Source organism: Musca vetustissima, unplaced genomic scaffold (genome assembly GCF_032173495.1).
Source record: "Musca vetustissima isolate MV318-11 ecotype Yass unplaced genomic scaffold, APGP_CSIRO_Mvet_v1 utg23951, whole genome shotgun sequence".
In the NCBI taxonomy this organism is placed as follows: Eukaryota; Metazoa; Arthropoda; class Insecta; order Diptera; family Muscidae; genus Musca; species Musca vetustissima.
In genome coordinates, this window is record NW_026882199.1 from 102,159 (window position 1) to 122,549 (window position 20,391).

At 37.7% G+C, this 20,391-nt stretch overlaps 2 protein-coding genes across 2 annotated transcripts; both read left to right on the top strand.

The window, feature by feature from the left end:
* The first annotated feature begins 2,236 nt into the window (after window positions 1–2,236).
* Window positions 2,237–9,830, top strand: LOC133328413 (probable peroxisomal acyl-coenzyme A oxidase 1). Its single transcript, XM_061536983.1, has 7 exons — window positions 2,237–2,369; window positions 5,882–6,044; window positions 6,114–6,406; window positions 6,473–6,878; window positions 6,936–7,442; window positions 7,508–7,613; window positions 9,414–9,830. The coding sequence occupies exons 1-7, from the start codon at window positions 2,237–2,239 to the stop codon at window positions 9,828–9,830; spliced, it is 2,025 nt and encodes a 674-aa protein (XP_061392967.1).
* Window positions 9,831–12,237: 2,407 nt separating this feature from the next.
* LOC133328410 (probable peroxisomal acyl-coenzyme A oxidase 1) lies at window positions 12,238–19,590 on the top strand. Its single transcript, XM_061536980.1, has 7 exons — window positions 12,238–12,373; window positions 15,600–15,756; window positions 15,810–16,102; window positions 16,162–16,567; window positions 18,400–18,906; window positions 18,981–19,245; window positions 19,306–19,590. The coding sequence occupies exons 1-7, from the start codon at window positions 12,238–12,240 to the stop codon at window positions 19,588–19,590; spliced, it is 2,049 nt and encodes a 682-aa protein (XP_061392964.1).
* The last annotated feature ends 801 nt before the right edge of the window (window positions 19,591–20,391 follow it).

A 20,391-nucleotide genomic window follows, 5' to 3' on the forward strand; every position in this document is an offset into this window, starting at 1 on the left:
GTTCTTGAGAAAAATATTCTTTAAAAATCCACGCCTGAGACTCAGGAAGTTCTTGAGAAAAATATTCTTTAAAAATCCACGCCTATTGTTGAGGAAGTTCTTGAGAAAAATATTCTTTAAAAATCCACGCCTATTGTTGAGGATGTTTTGAGAAAAATATTCTTTAAAAATCCACGTTCCTGAGAAAATAGGAAGTTCTTGAGAAAAATATTCTTTAAAAATCCACGCCTATTGTTGAGGAAGTTCTTGAGAAAAATATTCTTTAAAAATCCACGCCTATTGTTGAGGAAGTTCTTGAGAAAAATATCCTTTAAAAATCCACGCCTATTGTTGAGGAAGTTCTTGAGAAAAATATTCTTTAAAAATCCACGCCTATTGTTGAGGAAGTTCTTGAGAAAAATATTCTTTAAAATTCCACGCCTATTGTTGAGGAAGTTCTTGAGAAAAATATCCTTTAAAAATCCACGCCTATTGTTGAGGAAGTGCTTGAGAAAAATATTCTTTAAAAATCCAAGCCTTTTGCTCGAGAAATTCTTGAAAAAATATTATTTTATAATTCACGTCTCGGGCGGAAAAATACATCGTGAGAAAAATATTCTTTAAAACCTCTTCTGTGGATAGAAGACCTTCTGAAGCTCTTCTATTGGGAGAAGGCCTTCTGAATCTTTTCTATACATATCAGCACTTCTTAAGCTCTTCTATTGACAGAACACCTTCTGATGCTCTTCTCGAACCGGTATTCTGTGGGCAGAAAAAATTCTGAAGTCCTCTATAAAGACTCTTTTCTATCTATTTCCGTCTCAACTACAAAGTCCATCTTAGGTTCGACTATAAATATCTCTTTAGGTTCGTCTATAAAATCTTCCTCCATCTGGTCTATAAAGACACTTTACAGCACGTTTATAAAGACTCCCTCCAGCTCATCTATAAATAATCCTCCCAGCTTGTCTATAAAGACTCCCTTCAGCTCGTCTATGAAAGACTCCCTTCAGCTCGTCTATGAAAGACTCCCTTCAGCTCGTCTATGAAAGCCTCCCTTCAGCTCATCTATGAAAGACTCCCTTCAGCTCGTCTATGAAAGCCTCCCTTCAGCTCGTCTATGAAAGCCTCCCTTCAGCTCGTCTATGAAAGACTCCCTTCACAGCTCGTCTATGAAAGACTCCCTTCACAGCTCGTCTATGAAAGACTCCCTTCACAGCTCGTCTATGAAAGACTCCCTTCAGCTCGTCTATGAAAGACTCCCTTCACAGCTCGTCTATGAAAGACTCCCTTCACAGCTCGTCTATGAAAGACTCCCTTCAGCTCGTCTATGAAAGACTCCCTTCACAGCTCGTCTATGAAAGACTCCCTTCACAGCTCGTCTATGAAAGACTCCCTTCACAGCTCGTCTATGAAAGACTCCCTTCACAGCTCGTCTATGAAAGACTCCCTTCACAGCTCGTCTATGAAAGACTCCCTTCACAGCTCGTCTATGAAAGACTCCCTTCAGCTCGTCTATGAAAGACTCCCTTCACAGCTCGTCTATGAAAGACTCCCTGTAGGTCGTCTTTAAAGACTCCCTGTAGCTCGTCTGTAAAGACTCCCTGCAGCTCGTTTATAAAGACTCTTTCCAGCTCATCTTCAGAGACTGCCTCCAGCTCATCTACAAAGACTCCATCCTGATCGTTTATAAAAAAACTCCCACCAGCTCGTCTGTAAATATCATCTCCAGTTTGTCTATAAAGACTCCCTTCAGCTCGTTTATAAAGACTATCTCCAGCTCTTCCATAATAACCTCCTCCAGCTCAATTACAAGGACTACTTCCAGATCTCCGGACTAGGTTCTAGAGGTCTTCTGTTCTATTCTATCAAACATAAAATAAAAAGTATTTTTATTTTACCTCCAATGATTATATTACCTCCATCGCCTTATCTTTTCACCACTGTCTTCGATTTTTATATTTCACACTCTCTCTCCCTCTCTGAAAAGCTTTTATAAAATTTGACATCGTTTTACTCTTTAGGTGGTATAAAAGTTTTTGCCTCAATGAATCTACAATTTAGTTGAAAAATTGAGACGGTTGTGACAACACGGTTTCAAAGAGTGGTTGGTCGTCTTGTGCCGGGCGGATTGTGTTGCTGTGTGTGTGTGCGTGTGTATTAATCAAACAATTTTCGAAATAAATTCCCTCCACAAAGTACAAGTGCAAACATTTATTACATTGCTATCAATAAATAACAAAAAAGTAACAACAAAATGACTTCGATCGTACCCTCAACTCCAAATCCCGATATTGTCAAAGAACGTCAAAATGCCAGCTGTAACAGTGAAGAGTTGGCCCAGTGGTTCCATGGTGGTGCCGATAAATTAAAAAATAAACGTGAAATTGGTAAATAAATGAAGTGATTTCTTTTTATTAAAAATTATTTATTTGAATTTAAAAACTATTTGAACTTTATAACAGGATAATTACAAAAACAAAAAATATAAAAGAAATAGTGTTTGAGATAACAAGTCCACCTGTATAGCCGTATCTCTTCTGTTAGCTGAGCTGTGAAGAAGTTGATGTTGATGGTGTAAAGGTCACTTCTTTGTTAATAGTTTCTCTGTTATTGTTTTTGTTTACGATTTCATTGAGACATAGACAATGTCGTAGTAGTGTATTTATGAGATAAATGAGATGAGTTCGCAATTGGTGAGAATTATGTTCAAGAGCAATAATAAATTCGTCAAAAACAGACTAAAAGATACTCAATCTTCTTTGTGAACTAAGAGAATAGACACGTGTAGTGTAGACACAGTGGGTTGAAAGCAAGAAAAACCCGATATTTGTAGAAATTAAAAATTAAAAATTCACGCATATAGCTCTTGAAGAGAAGTATTCTTTAAAAATGTACGCTCTTTCATAGCAGATCACAAATCAGGACGTCAGAGAGTCTTTCATAGACAACCTGAGGTCAGAAAGTCTCTCATATACTAGCTGAAGCTAGTCCATAGCTGAAGGGAGTTTTTCAAAGGAGAGATGAAAAATGTCTGATTTTTTCTATAGAAATAAAATCTGACCTCAGTAATGAGTCAATTTTTGCCTATAGAACAAAATCTGGCCTCAGTAATGAGGCAATTTTTTTTATAAAAAGATCTGGCTTCAGTAATGAGACATTTTTTTATAGCAAAAAATCTTACCTTTGTTATGTGGCATTTTTTCTATAATAAATATGACCTCGGTAATGAGGCATTGTTTTCTCAGTAGTGAGGCATATAGCTCTTGAAGTTCTTCGGAAAAATATTCTTTAAAAACTTACGCCTATATTTGAGGGAATTCTTGAAAATCCAAGACTAAGGCTTGAAGTTTTTTTTTTAACTCACCCCTATAGCTCTGAAAGTTCTTCAGAAAAGTTTTCTTTAAAAATCCACGCCTGAACCTTATGAAGTTCTCCAGAAAAATATTCTTTAAAAATCCACGCCTGAAGGCAAAAAAGTTCAAAAAATCCTCACCTATTTCTGAGGAAGTAAAAAAAAAAATATATTCTTTAAAAATCCACGCCTATAGGCCAAGAAGTACTTCAGAAAAATTCTTTAAAGTTCCTGAGAAAATTTTTCTTTAAAAATTCACGCCTATAGGTCAGGAGGCACTTCAAAAAAATCTTTAAAAATCCACGCCTATAGGTCTTTCTGAGCTCTGGAAAAAATCTTTAAAAATCCACGCCTATAGGTCAGGAAGTACTTCAAAAAAATCTTTAAAAAATCCACGCCTATCTCAGGGGAAGTTCTCTGAAAAAAATCTATATAAGTTCCTGAGAAAAATTTTCTTTAAAAATCCACGCCTATAGGTCAGGATATACTTCAGAAAAATTCTTTAAAAAATTCACGTCTGTAGACCAATAAGTTTCTGAGAAAAATATTCATTAAAAACCCATGCCTATAGGTCAGGAAATACTTCAAAAAAAAACCTTTAAAAAATCCACGCCAATCTCAGAGTAAGTTCACTAAAAAAAATCTATAAAAATTCACGCCAATCTCAGAGAAAGTTCACTGAAAAAAAAAATTTATAAAAATTCACGCCTGAGCCAGAGGAAATTCACTGAAAAAATCTATAAAAATTCAAGACTATTTCAAAGGAAGTTCCCATAGAAAAGATTCTTCAGAAAAATATTCTTTAAAAAATCTACACCTATATATCTCAGTAAGTTCGCTACAATGAATCTCTTCTATAGAAGAGATCGATGGATATGCTTTTCTATAAATAACAGAACTTCTGAATCAGAGGGTCTATTATATGAACCTCAGATGATCTTCTACAGACAGAAGACCTTCTAAAAGTCTTCGTTAGACAAATACTAAGCTCTTTTATAGACAACATACCCTGTGAAACTCTCCTATAGACCGAAAACATTCTGTAGCCCTTCCATAGATTGAAGAGCTTCTGGAGCTCTTCTATTGACCGAAGGCCTTCTCAAGATCTTCCCTAGATAGCTGACCCTCTGAAGCTCTTCTGTAGACCGAAATTCGTCTATAGACAGGAAGCCCGCTGAAGCTTTTTTATATACCAAAGACATTCTGTAACCCTACCATTAATAGAAGACCTCACGAAGCTCTTCTGTAGCTAGAAGGTCATCTAAAGGACGCAAAATGCCTTTTGAAGTTCTTCAAAAGACAGAAAGCATTACGGAACCCTTCTCTAAATAAAATACCTTCTGAAATAGTACGAAAAACGCATTTTACTTCAGCTTCTCTATGAAGGACTTCCTGCATCATCTGGTCTATGAATGGCAATGAAAGGTTCCCAGCTTCTGTGAAAGGCTCACTTCAGCTCCTCTATTTCAGAATTCATTTGGCTGGCCTATAATTCGTCTACAATGACACTCTGCTTCACCTCGTCCATGTAAGACTCCGTTCAGCCTATCTACAAAGAATCCCTACAGCTCGCATTCCATTTTATTGCATTCTACTCGTCTATAAAAGATTCCCTTCAGCTCGTCTATTTATAACCTCCTTCACTTCGTCTATGTAAGACCTCCTTCAGTTAATATCTGAAAGGCCCCCTTCTGCACGTCTATGAAAAAACCCACTCCCCTTGTCTATGAAAGACCACCTTCAGCACGTCTATGAAAGACGCCATTTAACTCGTCTATGAAAGACACCCATTAGCCTATTTGGGAAAGATTTCGATTTGAGTCCCTCAATCATATTAATTTTTTTTCTAATGACTCAATTTTTTATACCGTCGATATGAAGTGCATTATTTTTGTACAAAAAATTGTTGTTTTTACTTTTAATTTTAGTTGCACTTGTGGATTTTTAGAGTTAATACCTTACCAACACACATATAACCGAACTGACATTAATTTCGAACATGCGATTTTGTTGTTATCTGATAATAAATTTTCATAGTAACATTTTGGTTTCGTTGTTTTTTTGGTCTAGAACAGGTGGAGAATTTGATAAAAAAAATGTCTGGGTTAAAAAAGTGTTTTTACACGTCACGTTTGTACTTCGGATTGATAATACAAGAGACGAATACAAGGGTCAGTATTTATCAGAAGATTATCATATTTAACAAGAAAACTATCAAACAAATATATATATTTAATCAATGATTAGACGATTTTGTGCGGTTTCAATGTGTGGGTGTGGTTGGAAGGTAGATAAGAAAACTGATGGGAGTCTTTTCGTAGAAGAGCTGAAAGGAGTATTTATGGGAGTCGTAAAATATGACCTATAGATGTGATGAAGATATATTTTTTCAAGCCTTAAAATTGGCATAAATTTTGTAAAAATATTAATAATATACAATAGTCATCGACTTTTGTAGCATAAGAATAGGTGTAGATTTTTTAAACATATTTTTAGGGGTAGATTTTTTTAAAAATATTTCCTCAATTCATTTTGTTCCAATTTCAGAACACGTACTTTTCAAGGACCTTGAAAAGGGTTATGGCTTGAAACATGAATATCTCGATCACGAGGGTGTCTATAATCGTGCTGTGGAACAAGTAGCAATTGCTGCCAAAAAATTAAAGAAATTACAAAAGGAAAGAAATCCTGGAGGCAATGATATATGGCCGTGAGTATTGAAACATATTTCTAATAGCTGGTTCTATGAGGGTCTATAATATCTACCCTGTCATTTCAGCAAGGGCCTATATGATGTCTGCAGTCATGGTTTGTTCCCAGCCAATAGCCCCGTCTCAACACACATTACAATGTTTGTGGATGTCATCAAGGGTCAGGGTACCCCGGAGCAGGTAGAGAAATGGGCCAAGGCAGCTGAGAACTGTAACATCATTGGTACCTATGCTCAAACGGAATTGGCCCACGGCACCAATGTCAGGGGTATTCAAACGAGGGCCGATTATGATCCCAAAACACAGGAGTTTGTTTTGAACACACCCTGTTTGCAGGCCTACAAGTGGTGGCCTGGTGGATGTAAGTTTAGAGGGAAGGGGAATTTTTGAATTTTTAATTGAGGAGTTATTTTTTTGTCTATTCCAGTGGGTCACACTGCCAATCATGCCAATGTGGTGGCTCAGCTTTACATTAACGGCGAACACAAGGGCATACAAATGTTCATTGTGCAGGTGCGTGACTTGGAGACCCACATGCCAATGCCTGGTGTAGATATTGGAGAGATTGGTAAAAAAGTTGGTATGGCTGCTGTAAATCAGGGTTTCTTGGGTTTGAAGAATGTTCGCATACCTCGTGAAAATATGCTTATGAAAAATGCCAAAGTTATGCCAGATGGTACATTTATTGAAAGTCCTGTATCGAAGCTGTCCTATATGACAATGGTGTATACAAGATGTTTGATTGTTAATCTGGATGCTTCGTATTTATTGGAGGCTGCCACAATTGCCACACGTTATTCGGCTGTGAGGAGACAAAGTCCCATTAATCCAAAGTAAGTTGATTATATTTTTAAGGATCCACAAGAATAATTAATTTTTGTTCTTCCCAGTGACCCTGAACCCCAAATTATGGATCATGTGGCCCAACAATTGAAACTGTTCCCCGAAATTGCCACCGGCATTGCCTATCACCTATCGGCCGAACACATGTGGGAATTGTATCATCAAACTGTGGATGAAATCAACAATGGCCAATATTCTCGCCTTCCTGAAATGCATGCCCTGTCGTGTGCCCTTAAGGCCCTATGTACGACAGATGCCTGTGCTGGTATTGAACGCTTGCGTCTTTCATGTGGTGGTCATGGTTTCATGGCTGTTGCCAATATTGGTAATATTTATGGTAATGCCGTGGCGGCCTACACCTATGAAGGTGAAAACACCGTACTCCTGCTACAAATTGCCCGTTTCCTGGTGAAATCATGGTCATATTTGATTGAGGGTAAAAAAATGTTACCCAGTGTAGAATATTTGCGCAAAGGCCAGGAGAAGGATTCGTTCCCCAAATGGAATGATAGCTGGCAATGTATTGTAGAGGCTTTGAAATATACCGCTGCCCAGTAAGTTTGATGGCATTGGAATTGGAAGATTTCAAAAAATTATTTGAAATATTTTTTGTTTGCAGTAAAACTCGCATAGCTTTTGAAAGCTTCTCGGAGAGAATGATGGCTGGACAAACACAACCCGAGGCATTTAATAATAGTAGTATTGAATTGCTGCAGGCAGCTGAGGTATGTTTAAAAAAAATATTTTGTGGAAGCCTTTTCGAGTCTTACAATAGGCGTAGATTTTTATACCCTACACAACTATGTGCAGCCCCAGGGTTTGTAACGCCGCGATATATTGGTCCTAGACCCACCTTTAAGTATACCGATCGTCATATCGTGACTAGCTGATTCGATCTAGACATGTGTGTCCGTCCGTTCGTCCGTCTGTCCATTATTTTTTGTAAACACGATATAGGCCACAGTTATGGACCAATCTTCACGAAATTTTGCATGTAGAATGGGTTCTGGCCAATGAAGACCCCTATGGTTTTTGGTAAAGATCGGTTGATATTTAGGGAATGAAATGGACCAAATACTTACTTTTTACTGATTTTCCGGTCGCTCCAGAGGCCACAAATATGGCCCAAACATCGCGAAATTTTACATGGAGAAGGGGATCAGGCCAAAGAATAAACATAACCGCAATATATTGGTCCTAGACCTAACTTTAAGTATACCGATCGTCATATCTTGACTAGCTGAGTCGATCTAGACATGTGTGTCTGTCCGTAAGTCTGTCCATTATTTTTGTAAACACGATACAGGCCACAGTTATGGACCAATCTTCACCAAAATTTGCATGTAGAATGGGTTCTGGCCAATGAAGACCCCTATTGTTTTTGGTAAAGATGTGTCCGTCCGTCTGTCCATTATATTTTGTAAACACGATACAGGCCACAGTTATGGACCAATCTTGACGAAATTTTGCATGTAGAATGGGTTCTGGCCAGTGAAGACCCCTATTTTTGGTAAAGATCGGTTGATATTTAGGGGATGAAAGGGACCAAATATTTAATTTTTGACTGATTTTCTGGTCGCTCCAGAAGCCACAATTATGGCCCAAACATCGCGAAATTTTACATGGAGAAGGGGATTAGGCCAAAGAATAAACATAACTGTTTTCATAACTATCGTTCAATATTTAGCGGGTCAAATGGACCCTGACTTTTGTGTGGCAAATGACAAATTTTGTATTCTATGGCGAATATATTTACTCCTTAAGGACATAGATCCGAGATGCTGATAGTATATCCGTGAGGCGTGGTTGACCTTTAAACAGATACCAATTATATGGTACAAATGTTTATACGTAAACATTTGAAGGTGTCTATGTCAGAGGTCAGAAATGTCGCGCTGATCGCTTTGAAAAATTCCGGTTATGGCCAATGACAATGCCTACATTTTCGGTGATGTTGAGATGGTGCTTAGGGTGCAATAAACCGAAATCTTTATTTTTGTCAGATTTTATAGTCGCTCTAGAGACCCTTATTTTATGCAGAACATCAGATATTATACACGGTGAAGGGGATCTGAACAATTATTTTGAACGGCTGTTTAGATGATGATCGGTCAATATTCCAAGGGTCAAATCAACCACAACCTAAAGTGACCACATTTTTATTTTATGGGAGAAATATTCACACCCGGAAAAAAAGATTTGGAAAATTTGCCAGGATTAGAACGTGGAGCTGTTGACCTATAATCGGCCAAGAGAGTGCAAATATCTCGAAATTTTACCCAGGCTCAGAGTATAGAACCACAAAAATTAGAGGTTGGTAGAAGTTGTGTAGGGTTTCATATGGTCGGCCAGTCAGTCTATACTGATCCGGTCACTGGTTTTTGAAATTTTTTGAGGCCTTACTGATAGATTAAAAAAAAACAATTTTTGAAGCATACAAATAGGCGTAGATTTAAAAAATATATATTTTTTTAATATTTTATTGAACACCTAATTAATTTGTTTCGCTTCTAATCCCCTTCCAGCTCCATGGTCGTCAATTTGTCGCCGAAATATTCTGGCAACAAATCACCGGTCCTAAAACTGCCAATCTGTCGAAACCCACCAAAGCCGTTTTGGAACAATTGGTCGAGCTGTACTTGGTCCATACCGCCTTGCGTCATATGAATGATATTTTACGTTTTATCCCCTTAACGGAGAGCGATGTAAAATCCCTGCAAAATCGTTTAGAGGCTGCATTGAAAAAATTACGTCCTGAAGCTATTGCTATTACCGATGGTTTTGATTTCCCCGATGGTGTTCTCAATTCGGTTTTGGGTGCCCATGATGGTAATGTTTATGAGCGTATTTTCGAAGCTGCCAAAATGAGTCCAATGAATCAGAAACCCGTACAAGATTCATTCGAGAAGCATTTGAAACCATTGATGAAATCGAAAATGTAGAGAAATGTACTGAGTAGTTAAATTGTTATGGGTGTGTACATTCACATATATGTATTGTATTGACTATTTGTTTTTATGTTTATTTAATGAAAATTGTAAAATAATTTGTAAATTAAATAAATAATGCTATTTAAATAATTTTAATGTGAAAAAAACAGCAATTGTTGTTGCATAATTTAATATGTTAATAGTTTATAAACACGATGACAAAATAATTAAAAACATGTTTAAATAAAAACAAGGTCATATTATTTATTATTTATTATTATTATATATATATATATATATGGAGGTATTATCTACTATATATACTAGCATATGCCCGCAACTTCGTTAGAATGTAGGATATATTTAATAATATATTAACATATTACTTTATTTTTAGATATCAACCATAAATTAAATTTGAGTACCATTAAGTACCAAATTTCCTGATTCGAGTTCTAAAGATTCGCCCAAATCCAAATTTTAAAAAATTACCCTCCTCAACCCATGATTCCAAATTCAAATTTCAGGATTCCAACTCTATTAATTCACCCACAATTGAAATTTTACCGAATTTAGTAGTAGAATTTCCAAAACATCCTACTTAACCCAAACCTACACCATAGGTTCACCCACAATTCAAATTGTACCAAATTTAGTACACAGTAGTATGAATTTCCAAAACTTCCTACTTAACCCAAACCAACACCCCACAATGACCCTAAATCCATGTTTCAGGATTCAAACTCTATCGGTTCACCCACAATAAAAATTGTACCAAACTTAGTACACAGTAGTATGAATTTCAAAAACTACCAACTTAACCCAAACCAACACCCCCACAGTGATCCTAAATCCATTTTTCAGAATTCAAACTCTATCAGTTCACCCACAATTCAAAATGGAACAAATTTAGTACACAGTAGTACCAATTTCCAAAACATTCTACATACCCCAATCCTACCCCCACACTGATCCTAAATCCAAGTTTCAGGATTCAAACTCTATCGGTTCACCCACAATTTAAATTGTACCAAATTTAGTACACAGTAGTACGAATTTCTAAAACCTCCTTCTTACCACAAACCTACACCCCCATAGTGATCCTAAATTCAAGTTTCAGGATTCCAACTATATCGTTTCACTCACAATTAAAATTGTACCAAATTTAGTACACAGTAGTACGAATTTCCAAAACTTCCTACATACCCCAATTCTACACCTCCACAGTGATCCTAAATCAAAATTTGAGGATTCGAACTCTATCGGTTTACCCACAATTCAAATTGTACCAAATTTAGTAAACAGTAGTACCAATTTCCAAAATTTCCTACATACCCCAATCCAACACCCCCACAATGATACTAAATTCAAGTTTCAGGATTCCAACTCTATCGGTTCACCCACAATTCAAATTGTACTAAATTTAGTACATAGTAGTACCAATTTCCAAATCTTCCTACATACCTCAATCCTACACCTCCACAGTGTTCATAAATCAAAAGTTCAAGATTCCAACTTTTTCGGTTCACCCAAAAAAATCAAAACGTACTAAATTTAGTACATAGTAGTACCAATTTCAAACCCTTCTACATACCCCAATCCTACACCTCCACAGTGATCCTAAATCAAAATTTCATGATTCTAGCTCTATCGGTTTAGTACCCATAAGTATTATTTTCGTAAACTGAATCCTGACATCTATCCTACACTCTATCTATCCTATACTCAATCAACGACCACCAAACCAAATTTCAGAGTTCTAGCTCCCCCGGTTCGCCAAATACAAATGTTATCACATTTAGTACTTTTCGTACCGTTCTAGTACGAATTTCCAAAAACCCAGCCTTATCTGTGGACCAAGGGTGACCCTCACCCAAAATTTCAAGATTCTAGCTTCAGACGTTTCGTCTGGGCGTTGATGAATCGTTAAATTTTTTCGTACCGTTTTAGTACGAATTTCCAAAAACCCAGCCTTATCTGTCACATTTGGACCGTTTCGTCTGGGCGTTGATGAATCGTTAAATTAGTCAGTCAGTCAGCCAATCACTCTTTTATTAGTATAGATATATGTTATGTATATGCAGTAATTACATATAATTACTGTAATCTATATATTTACTTTTTGAATCGATTGCATTTTAAATTTCTTGAAAACACTGTGCAGCGAATGCAAATAACTCTCCTTATCGATTTTTTGCAGTGTTGCATGAAAATAACTTTAATATATATTAACTGATATATATTATATACGTATGTACGTACAATTGCCGTTTGTTTTTTTGGCTAAGTGACCTAAAGCTTTCGTGACAAAATAATAACAGTCACTTCTTTCATATTGCCAAAAACAATCGAATTTTTTTCAAACAATATTTCAGTTGTCAGCAAACAAGTATTATTTTAAACACCTCGAAGAGAAAATATGGAAAATTTTGAAATACCAAAGACAGTTAATCCTGATATTGCCATTGAGCGTAAAAATGCCACTTTCAGTTCAGAGGAAATGTCAATTTGGCTATATGGCTGCAAAGAGAAATTGGAAAGAAAAAGGATAATAGGTAAGTTATACAAACAAAATGAAAAATATATTTCAAAGGAAAGAATGATATATAAGTTACACAAAAAAATAAAAATATATATTTTTCAAAATTTTTTAATAAGCGTAAGAAAAGGCGTAGATTTTTTTAAAAATATTTTTAAAAGCATAAAAAGAGTCGTATATTTTAGTCATAGAATTTTTTAAATAGGCTTACAATAGGCGTAAATTTTCTAAAAAAATATTTTTTGAACAATAAGAAGTAGCGTCGATATTTATAAAAATATTTTGTGAAGCATAAGAATATTTTTAAAAACATTATAATAGGTGAGGATTTTTAAACATTAAAAATAAAATATTTTTTGAAGCACAAGAAAAAGCCCATATTTTTATACCCTATACAACTATGTTGTCAGGGTATTTGTAACGAAATATTGGTTCTAGACGCACCGTTAAGTATACCGATCGTCATATCTCGACTGGCTGAGTCGATCATGAGATTCCAGTTATGGTCAAGGACAACGCCTATAATTTTCGGTGATAATCAGATAATAATTTGGGATGTAGTGGACCAAAAACCTATTTTTTGTGTTTTTTCTCGAGTCGATCTATAGGCCACAATGAAAGCCGAACATCAAAACCCAACCCACGGTGAAGGGAATCTGAACAAGAAATTGAACAAATATTAGTAATATTCCGAAAATATATCAGTGTAAGGAAGGGGTGTTGTTGACCTCTAATCGGACATATTGCCCATGATTGAAATAAACATCCGCAGAAAGTTACAGTTCCGTGGCAGTTGTGTAGGGTATTGTATGAACGACTCCGTCCGACTATACTGCTCAGCTCACTGGTTCTATAAATACAAACCGCCCTGAAACATATTTTTTAATCATATTTCAAAGCCTCTACAATACATTCCCAGCTATAATATCATTTGGGGAACGAATTCGTTTCCTGTCCATTCCGCAAATAACATAACTGGGTAATATATGTTTAACTTAAATCAAATATGATCATGTTTTCACCAGGAAGGGGCAATTTGCAGCAGGAGCACAGTATTTTCACCTTCATAGGTGTAGACCGCCTCTGCATTACCATAAATCTTACCAATATTGGAAAAAGCCATAATGCCATGACGACCACATGATAGACGCAAGAGTTCAATACCAAAACAGGCATCAGTGGTTCATAGGGCCTTGAGGGCACAAGACAGGGCATATTAGTATGACAAGAATATTGGACATTATTGATTTCATTCACAGTTCGATGATACAATTCCCACATGTGCTCGGCCGATAGGTGATAGGCAATGCCGGTGGCAATTTCGGGGTACATAATTGGGGGGTTCAGGATCACTGGAAAGGAAAAAACAAACGTTTGATTATTAAATCCTTCTCTTGTTAAAAAATCCTCCACGTACTTCGGATTATGGAATGAACTTTGCCTCCTCACAGCTGAATAACCTATGGCATCCTCCAATAAATAGGAGTCATCCATATTAACAATCAAACACCGTGTATTGACGATTTTCATATAGGATAGCTCGAAACAAGACTTTCAATAAATGTACCAACTGGCATAACTTTGGCATTTTAAGCACATTTTCACGAGGTATGCGAACATTCCTCAGGCCCAAGACACCCTGATTCACAGCGGTCATACCGATTTTTTTTTACCAATTTCACCAATATCCACACCAGGCATTGGCATGTGGGTCTCCAAGTCACGCACCTGAACAATGAACATTTTTATGCCCCTGTGTTCGCCGTTAATGGACAGCTGAGCCACCAAAATGGAATGATTGGTAGTGTGACCCACTGGAAGAAAACCCTCGAAACTTACATCCTCCTAACCTGTGTTTTTTTGGATCATAATCTATCCTCGTCTTAATCCTCGTTAATTTGAGGGTCAATTCGGTTTGATCATAGTTACCAATGATTTTACAATTTTCCGATGCTTTGGTCCATTTCTCCACCAGTTGAAGGATAACCTGAAGCCTGATGACATCCACAATAATGGAAAGGTGGGTTGATATGTTGCTGTTGACTGGGAACAAACCATGACTGCAGACATCATAAATAACTTGGGAAGCGATTTTATACGGACTCCTTTCAGCCCATCTATAAATGCTCTCTTTAGTTCGCCTATTGTATTTTAGGTCGCCTATGAAAATCTCCCTTTAGTTCGTCTATGAAAGACTTTTTTTGCTCGTCTATAAAAGGGTCAATTCGGATTGAGCATAGTCACCAATGATTTTACAATTTTCCGATGCTTTGGCCCATTTTCCCACCAATTGAAGGGTAACCTGAAGCCTGATGACATCCACAAATATGGAAAGATGGGTTGAGATGTTGCTGGGAACAAACCATGACTGCAGACATCATAAATAACTTGGGAAGCGATTTTATACGGACTCCTTTCAGCCCATCTATAAATTCTCTCTTTAGTTCACCTATTGTCTTTTAGGTCGCCTATGAAAATCTTCTTTAGTTCGTCTATGAACATTTTTTTTGCTCGTCTGTAAAGTCTCCATTTAGGTCGTCTGTAAAAACACGATAAACTTTAGCTAATCTATATAGACTTTCAGCTCTTCTGCTCTATAAAAACTCGGATAGGCTCGGCTTTGATTATCCCTTTACCGCGTCTATAAAAACTCCTTTTAACTCTTGTATAAATATACCCTTCGGCTAATTTATTAAAACACCCGTCTCCTCGTCTATAGAGACTCCCGTTAGTTTACCTGTAAAAACTCTCCCATCTCGTCTATAAAAACTCGGTTAGCTTCTGGTTGTATATAAAGACGCTCACCTGTAAAGACCTCTCCCAGCTCATCTAAAAAACTCGATGACCTTCTGGTTGCCTATAAAGAATCTCTGACCCTTAGCTCGTCTATAAAGTCTACCTTCAGTTCGACTATAAAGATTTGAAAATTTTGTAAAAAACATGACAATTATTGCTTCAATAATCTTAAACCTTATCAATACCTGTCCAAATGTTCACCCAAATATTTTTTACTCCAGGTTATCAATTTTGCGGATTTCTAATATTTCTATAATACAACAATAATACATATTAGGGGTCCAATATTGTTTTTGCGGTTAAAAATTATAATTAATTCTATCTTTTTTATTACTATATAAAAAAAGACTTAAAAAAACATTAAAATCAAACTTCAGACTTGTCGAACTGAACTCTAAAGAATTTCCGAAATCTGTATATTAAGTGCATTTTCTGATAATTTACAGAAAAGGAGGCCTGTGAACTTGTGGATGATCCATTGGATGTTGAATTTGCCTCCTATAAAGATGTGGCAACAATGTCTGTAAGGCATGCCATAGCTGCGGCCAAGAAATTAAAAGAGCTGCAGGATCGTTATAATCCTGGTGGCTCCGATATTTATCCGTAAGTGAATACATATTAATGGTTCAAATACAATTCTTATTGATATTTTGCAGAGCCCTAATGGGTGATGAGGCCATTACGGCCCTAATACCCAGTGGCAACCCCTTGAGTGTTCACATTCTCATGTTCACCCGTGCCCTCAAGGAGCAGGGTACCGATGAACAATATGAGAAATTTGGCAGGCGGGCTGATAATAATGAAATTATTGGCACTTTTGCTCAAACGGAGTTGGGTCATGGCACCTATCTGAGAGGTCTGGAGGCAAGGGCCGATTATGATCGCCAAAGAGAGGAGTTTATTTTGAATACACCCACACTGACGGCATATAAATGGTGGCCAGGAGGATGTAAGTCTTCTTTTACACGACAAATAAATAAGATTTGGATAACCTCTCATTTTTTCTAGTGGGTCAAACCTGTAACTATTGCATTTTTGTGGCCCAGCTATATATTGACGGCGAGTCCAAGGGTCTGGGCATGTTTGTGGTTCAAATACGTGATGAAGAAACTCATGCGCCTTTGCGGGGAGTCCATGTGGGAGAAATTGGCAAGAAAATGGGTTTGAATGGTGTCAACAATGGTTTCTTGGGTCTGAAGAATTATCGTGTTCCTCGCCTAAATATGCTGATGAGACATCAACAAGTTCTGCTGGATGGTACATTCATTAAGAGCCCCGTCTCACAAGTTTCATATTTCCCTATGGTATTTGTACGCTGCATGGTTGCCCGTCAAAATGCTAATTATTTGGCCCAGGCTGCGACTATTGTTACGCGGTATTCTGTCATTCGGCGTCAGAGTCCCATTGAGGAGGGGTAAGTTTACACATTATTTCTTTTGTTCTTCCACGAAAGACTCCCATCAGATCAGTCTATGAAGGACTCCCTTCAGCTCGTCTATGAAAGACTCCCTTCACAACTCGTCTATGAAAGACTCCCTTCACAACTCGTCTATGAAAGACTCCCTTCACAGCTCGTCTATGAAAGACTCCCTTCACCGCTCGTCTATGAAAGACTCCCTTCACAGCTCGTCTATGAAAAACTCCCTTCACAGCTCGCCTATAAAAGATTCCCTTCACAACTCCTCTACGAAAGACTCCCTTCACAGCTCGTCTATGAAAGACTCCCTTCAAAGCTCGTCTGTGAAAGACTCCCTTCACAGCTCGTCTGTGAAAGACTCCCTTCACAGCTCGTCTATGAAAGACTCCCTTCACAGCTCGTCTATGAAAGACTCCCTTCACAGCTCGTCTATATAAGACTTCCTTCATAACTTGTATGAAAGACTGTCTTCAGCTCGTCTATGAAAGACTGCCTTCAGCTCGTCTATGAAAGACTCCCTTCAGCTCGTCTATGAAAAGACTCCCTTCATATCGTCTATGAAAGACTCCCTTCACAGCTCGTCTATGAAAGACTCCCTTCACAGCTCGTCTATGAAAGACTCCCTTCACAGCTCGTCTATGAAAGACTCCCTTCACAGCTCGTCTATGAAAGACCCCCTTCACAGCTCGTCTATGAAAGACTCCCTTCACAGCTCGTCTATGAAAGACTCCCTTCAAAGCTCGTCTGTGAAAGACTCCCTTCACAGCTCGTCTGTGAAAGACTCCCTTCACAGCTCGTCTGTGAAAGACCCCCTTCACAGCTTGTCTATGTAAGACTCCCTTCACAGCTCGACTATGAAAGTCTCCATTCACAGCTCGTCTATATAAGACTTCCTTCATAACTTGTATGAAAGACTGTCTTCAGCTCGTCTATGAAAGACTCCCTTCAGCTCGTCTATGAAAAGACTCCCTTCAGCTCGTCTATGAAAAGACTCCCTTCATATCGTCTATGAAAGACTCCCTTCACAGCTCGTCTATGAAAGACTCCCTTCACAGCTCGTCTATGAAAGACTCCCTTCACAGCTCGTCTATGAAAGACTCCCTTCACAGCTCGTCTATGAAAGACTCCCTTCACAGCTCGTCTATGAAAGACTCCCTTCACAGCTCGTCTATGAAAGACTCCCTTCAGCTCGTCTTTGAAGGAATCCCTTCACAGCTCGTCTATGAAGGAATCCCTTCACAGCTCGTCTATGAAGGACTCCCTTCACAGCTCGTCTATGAAAGGCTCCCTTCACAGCTCGTCTATTAAAGGCTCCCTTCACAGCTCGTCTGTGAAAGACTCCTTCAGCTCGTCTATGAAAGACTCCCTTCAGCTCGTCTATGAAAGACTCCGTTCAGCTCGTGTATGAAAGACTCCCTTCACAGCTCGTCCATGAAAGACTCCCTTCACAGCTCGTCTATGAAAGACTCCCTTCAGCTCGTCTATGAAAGACTACCTTCATATCGTCTATGAAAGACTCCCTTCACAGCTGGTCTATGAAAGACTCCCTTCATATCGTGTATGAAAGACTGCCTTCAGATCGTCTATGAAATACTCCCTTCAGATCGTCTATGAAAGACTCCCTTCACAGCTGGTCTATGAAAGACTCCCTTCACAGCTGGTCTATGAAAGACGCCCTTCAGCTCGTCTATGAAAGACGCCCTTCACAGCTCGTCTATGAAAGACTCCCTTCACAACTCGTCTATGGAATACTCCCTTCACAGCTCGTCTATGAAAGACTCCCTTCAGATCGTCTATTAAGGTTTAAATTTTTTGTGTCCCTATTTCAGGCACCCAGAACCAAAAATTCTCGAACATTTGACGCAACAGATGAAAGTCATTCAAGAGATAGTGAACGCTGTGGTATATCGCCTGGCCGCCCGAAATTTGCAAACTATGTACAATGAAACTTCGGAGGCTGTTTATCGTAAGGACTTCTCCCGACTCCCCGAACTACATGCCTTGGCTTGTATTCTCAAAGTCGCCACCTCTTATGATTCGACATTTGGTATTGAACGTCTTCGTCAGGCTTGTGGTGGTCATGGTTATTTGACGGCTGGGAATTTGGGTAATATTTTCGCCTTGGCTGCTCCGGCCTGTACCTATGAGGGTGAAAATTCCGTGCTATATTTGCAAGTGGGAAAAATCTTGATGAAAAATTGGTCACAAGTTTTGGCGGGGAAGCCATTGAGTCCGACAATGGCTTATATTGGAGAGTGTGCCAAGATTGCAAATTTCCCTCGGTGGTCGGGGACTTGGGAATGTTTGCTGAGGGCCATACAATATTCCTGTGTGGGGTAAGTTCGACCATGGAGCCTATGAAATTTTTAAGAAAAACTTCAAATTCTAATCTCTTCATTTTATACCACAGAGCCATACGCCTAGCATTCCATAGCTACAACACCCACCTGCAATCTTGTCAAAGTCAAACAGCTGCCGTTAACCATAGCGGTTTGGAATTAACCAAGGCTGCGGAATTACATGGTCGAGCCTATGTGGCCGATAATTTTTATCAAGAGGTGGTGAAAAATCCAAAGCATTCACAACGATCACCACAATTTCAGAGGGTCTTGGAGAATATGTTGGAATTACATTTGCTACAAATATTCTTCCGGCATTTGGGAGATATTTTAAGGGTAAGACGAAGTGCTCCATTGGAATTATTTTCAAATTTTTAATATTTCTCCTTTTCGCAGTTTATTCAAATATCAGAAGAAGAAATATCCTCTCTGCAGACTCGACTTGAGGAGGTCTTGAAAAAATTACGTCCCGATGTTGTGGCCATAACGGATGCATTTGATTTTCCCGATAAAATTTTAAGCTCCGCATTGGGCTGCTATGATGGAAATGTTTATGAACGTTTGTTTGAGGCTGCTCTTAAGCATCCCTTGAATAGGAAAGCGGTTCCTGATTTTTTCGAAACTCATTTGAAGCCTTTCATGAAGGAAAATGCTGTCAATGCCAGGAAAGCTAAATTGTAAACAATTTTGAAGACAAATAAACGTGGATTTTTTTGTAAAGAATATTTTTTCAACACCTAAAAGAGGCGTGAATTTTTTAAAGAATATTTTTTTAGGGCCAAAACAGGGCGTGGATTTTTTAAAGTAAAATTTATTCCAGGGGCCAAAACAAGACGTGGATTTTTTCAAGAATATTTTATTCCAGGGGCCAAAACAAGGCGTGGATTTTTTTAAAGAATATTTTTTCAAGTCTATCCAAAGCGTGGATTTGTTAAAGATTATTTGTTCAAGTCTATCCAAGGCGTGGATTTTTTTAAAGATTATTTTTTCAAGTCAATCCAAGGCGTGGATTTTTTTAAAGATTATTTTTTCAAGTCAATCCAAGGCGTGGATTTTTTTAAAGATTATTTTTTCAAGTCTATCCAAGGCGTGGATTTTTTTTAAAGATTATTTTTTCAAGTCTATCCAAGGCGTGGATTTTTTTAAAGATTATTTTTTCAAGTCTATCCAAGGCGTGGATTTTTTTAAAGATTATTTTTTTTAAAGATTATTTTTTTTTAAAGATTATTTTTTCAAGTCTATCCAAGGCGTGGATTTTTTTAAAGATTATTTTTTCAAGGCCTATCCAAGGCGTGGATTTTTTAAAGAATACTTTTTCAAGGCCTATCCAATGCGTGGATTTTTTAAAGAATACTTTTTCAAGGCCTATCCAAGGCGTGGATTTTTTAAAGAATACTTTTTCAAGGCCTATCCAAGGCGTGGATTTTTTAAAGAATACTTTTTCAAGGCCTATCCAAGGCGTGGATTTTTTTAAAGATTATT

What these genes read in the sequence shown, in the direction of transcription:
- LOC133328410 (XM_061536980.1), top strand. Translation starts at nt 12,238, where the DNA reads ATGGAAAATTTTGAAATACCAAAGACAGTTAATCCTGATATTGCCATT. An exon ending in GGAAAGAAAAAGGATAATAG is followed by an intron (nt 12,374 to 15,599) that starts GTAAGTTATACA and finishes GATAATTTACAG; the next exon opens with AAAAGGAGGCCTGTGAACTT. An exon ending in TAAATGGTGGCCAGGAGGAT is followed by an intron (nt 16,103 to 16,161) that starts GTAAGTCTTCTT and finishes CATTTTTTCTAG; the next exon opens with TGGGTCAAACCTGTAACTAT.
- LOC133328413 (XM_061536983.1), top strand. Translation starts at nt 2,237, where the DNA reads ATGACTTCGATCGTACCCTCAACTCCAAATCCCGATATTGTCAAAGAA. An exon ending in CAAGTGGTGGCCTGGTGGAT is followed by an intron (nt 6,407 to 6,472) that starts GTAAGTTTAGAG and finishes TGTCTATTCCAG; the next exon opens with TGGGTCACACTGCCAATCAT. An exon ending in AATTGCTGCAGGCAGCTGAG is followed by an intron (nt 7,614 to 9,413) that starts GTATGTTTAAAA and finishes ATCCCCTTCCAG; the next exon opens with CTCCATGGTCGTCAATTTGT.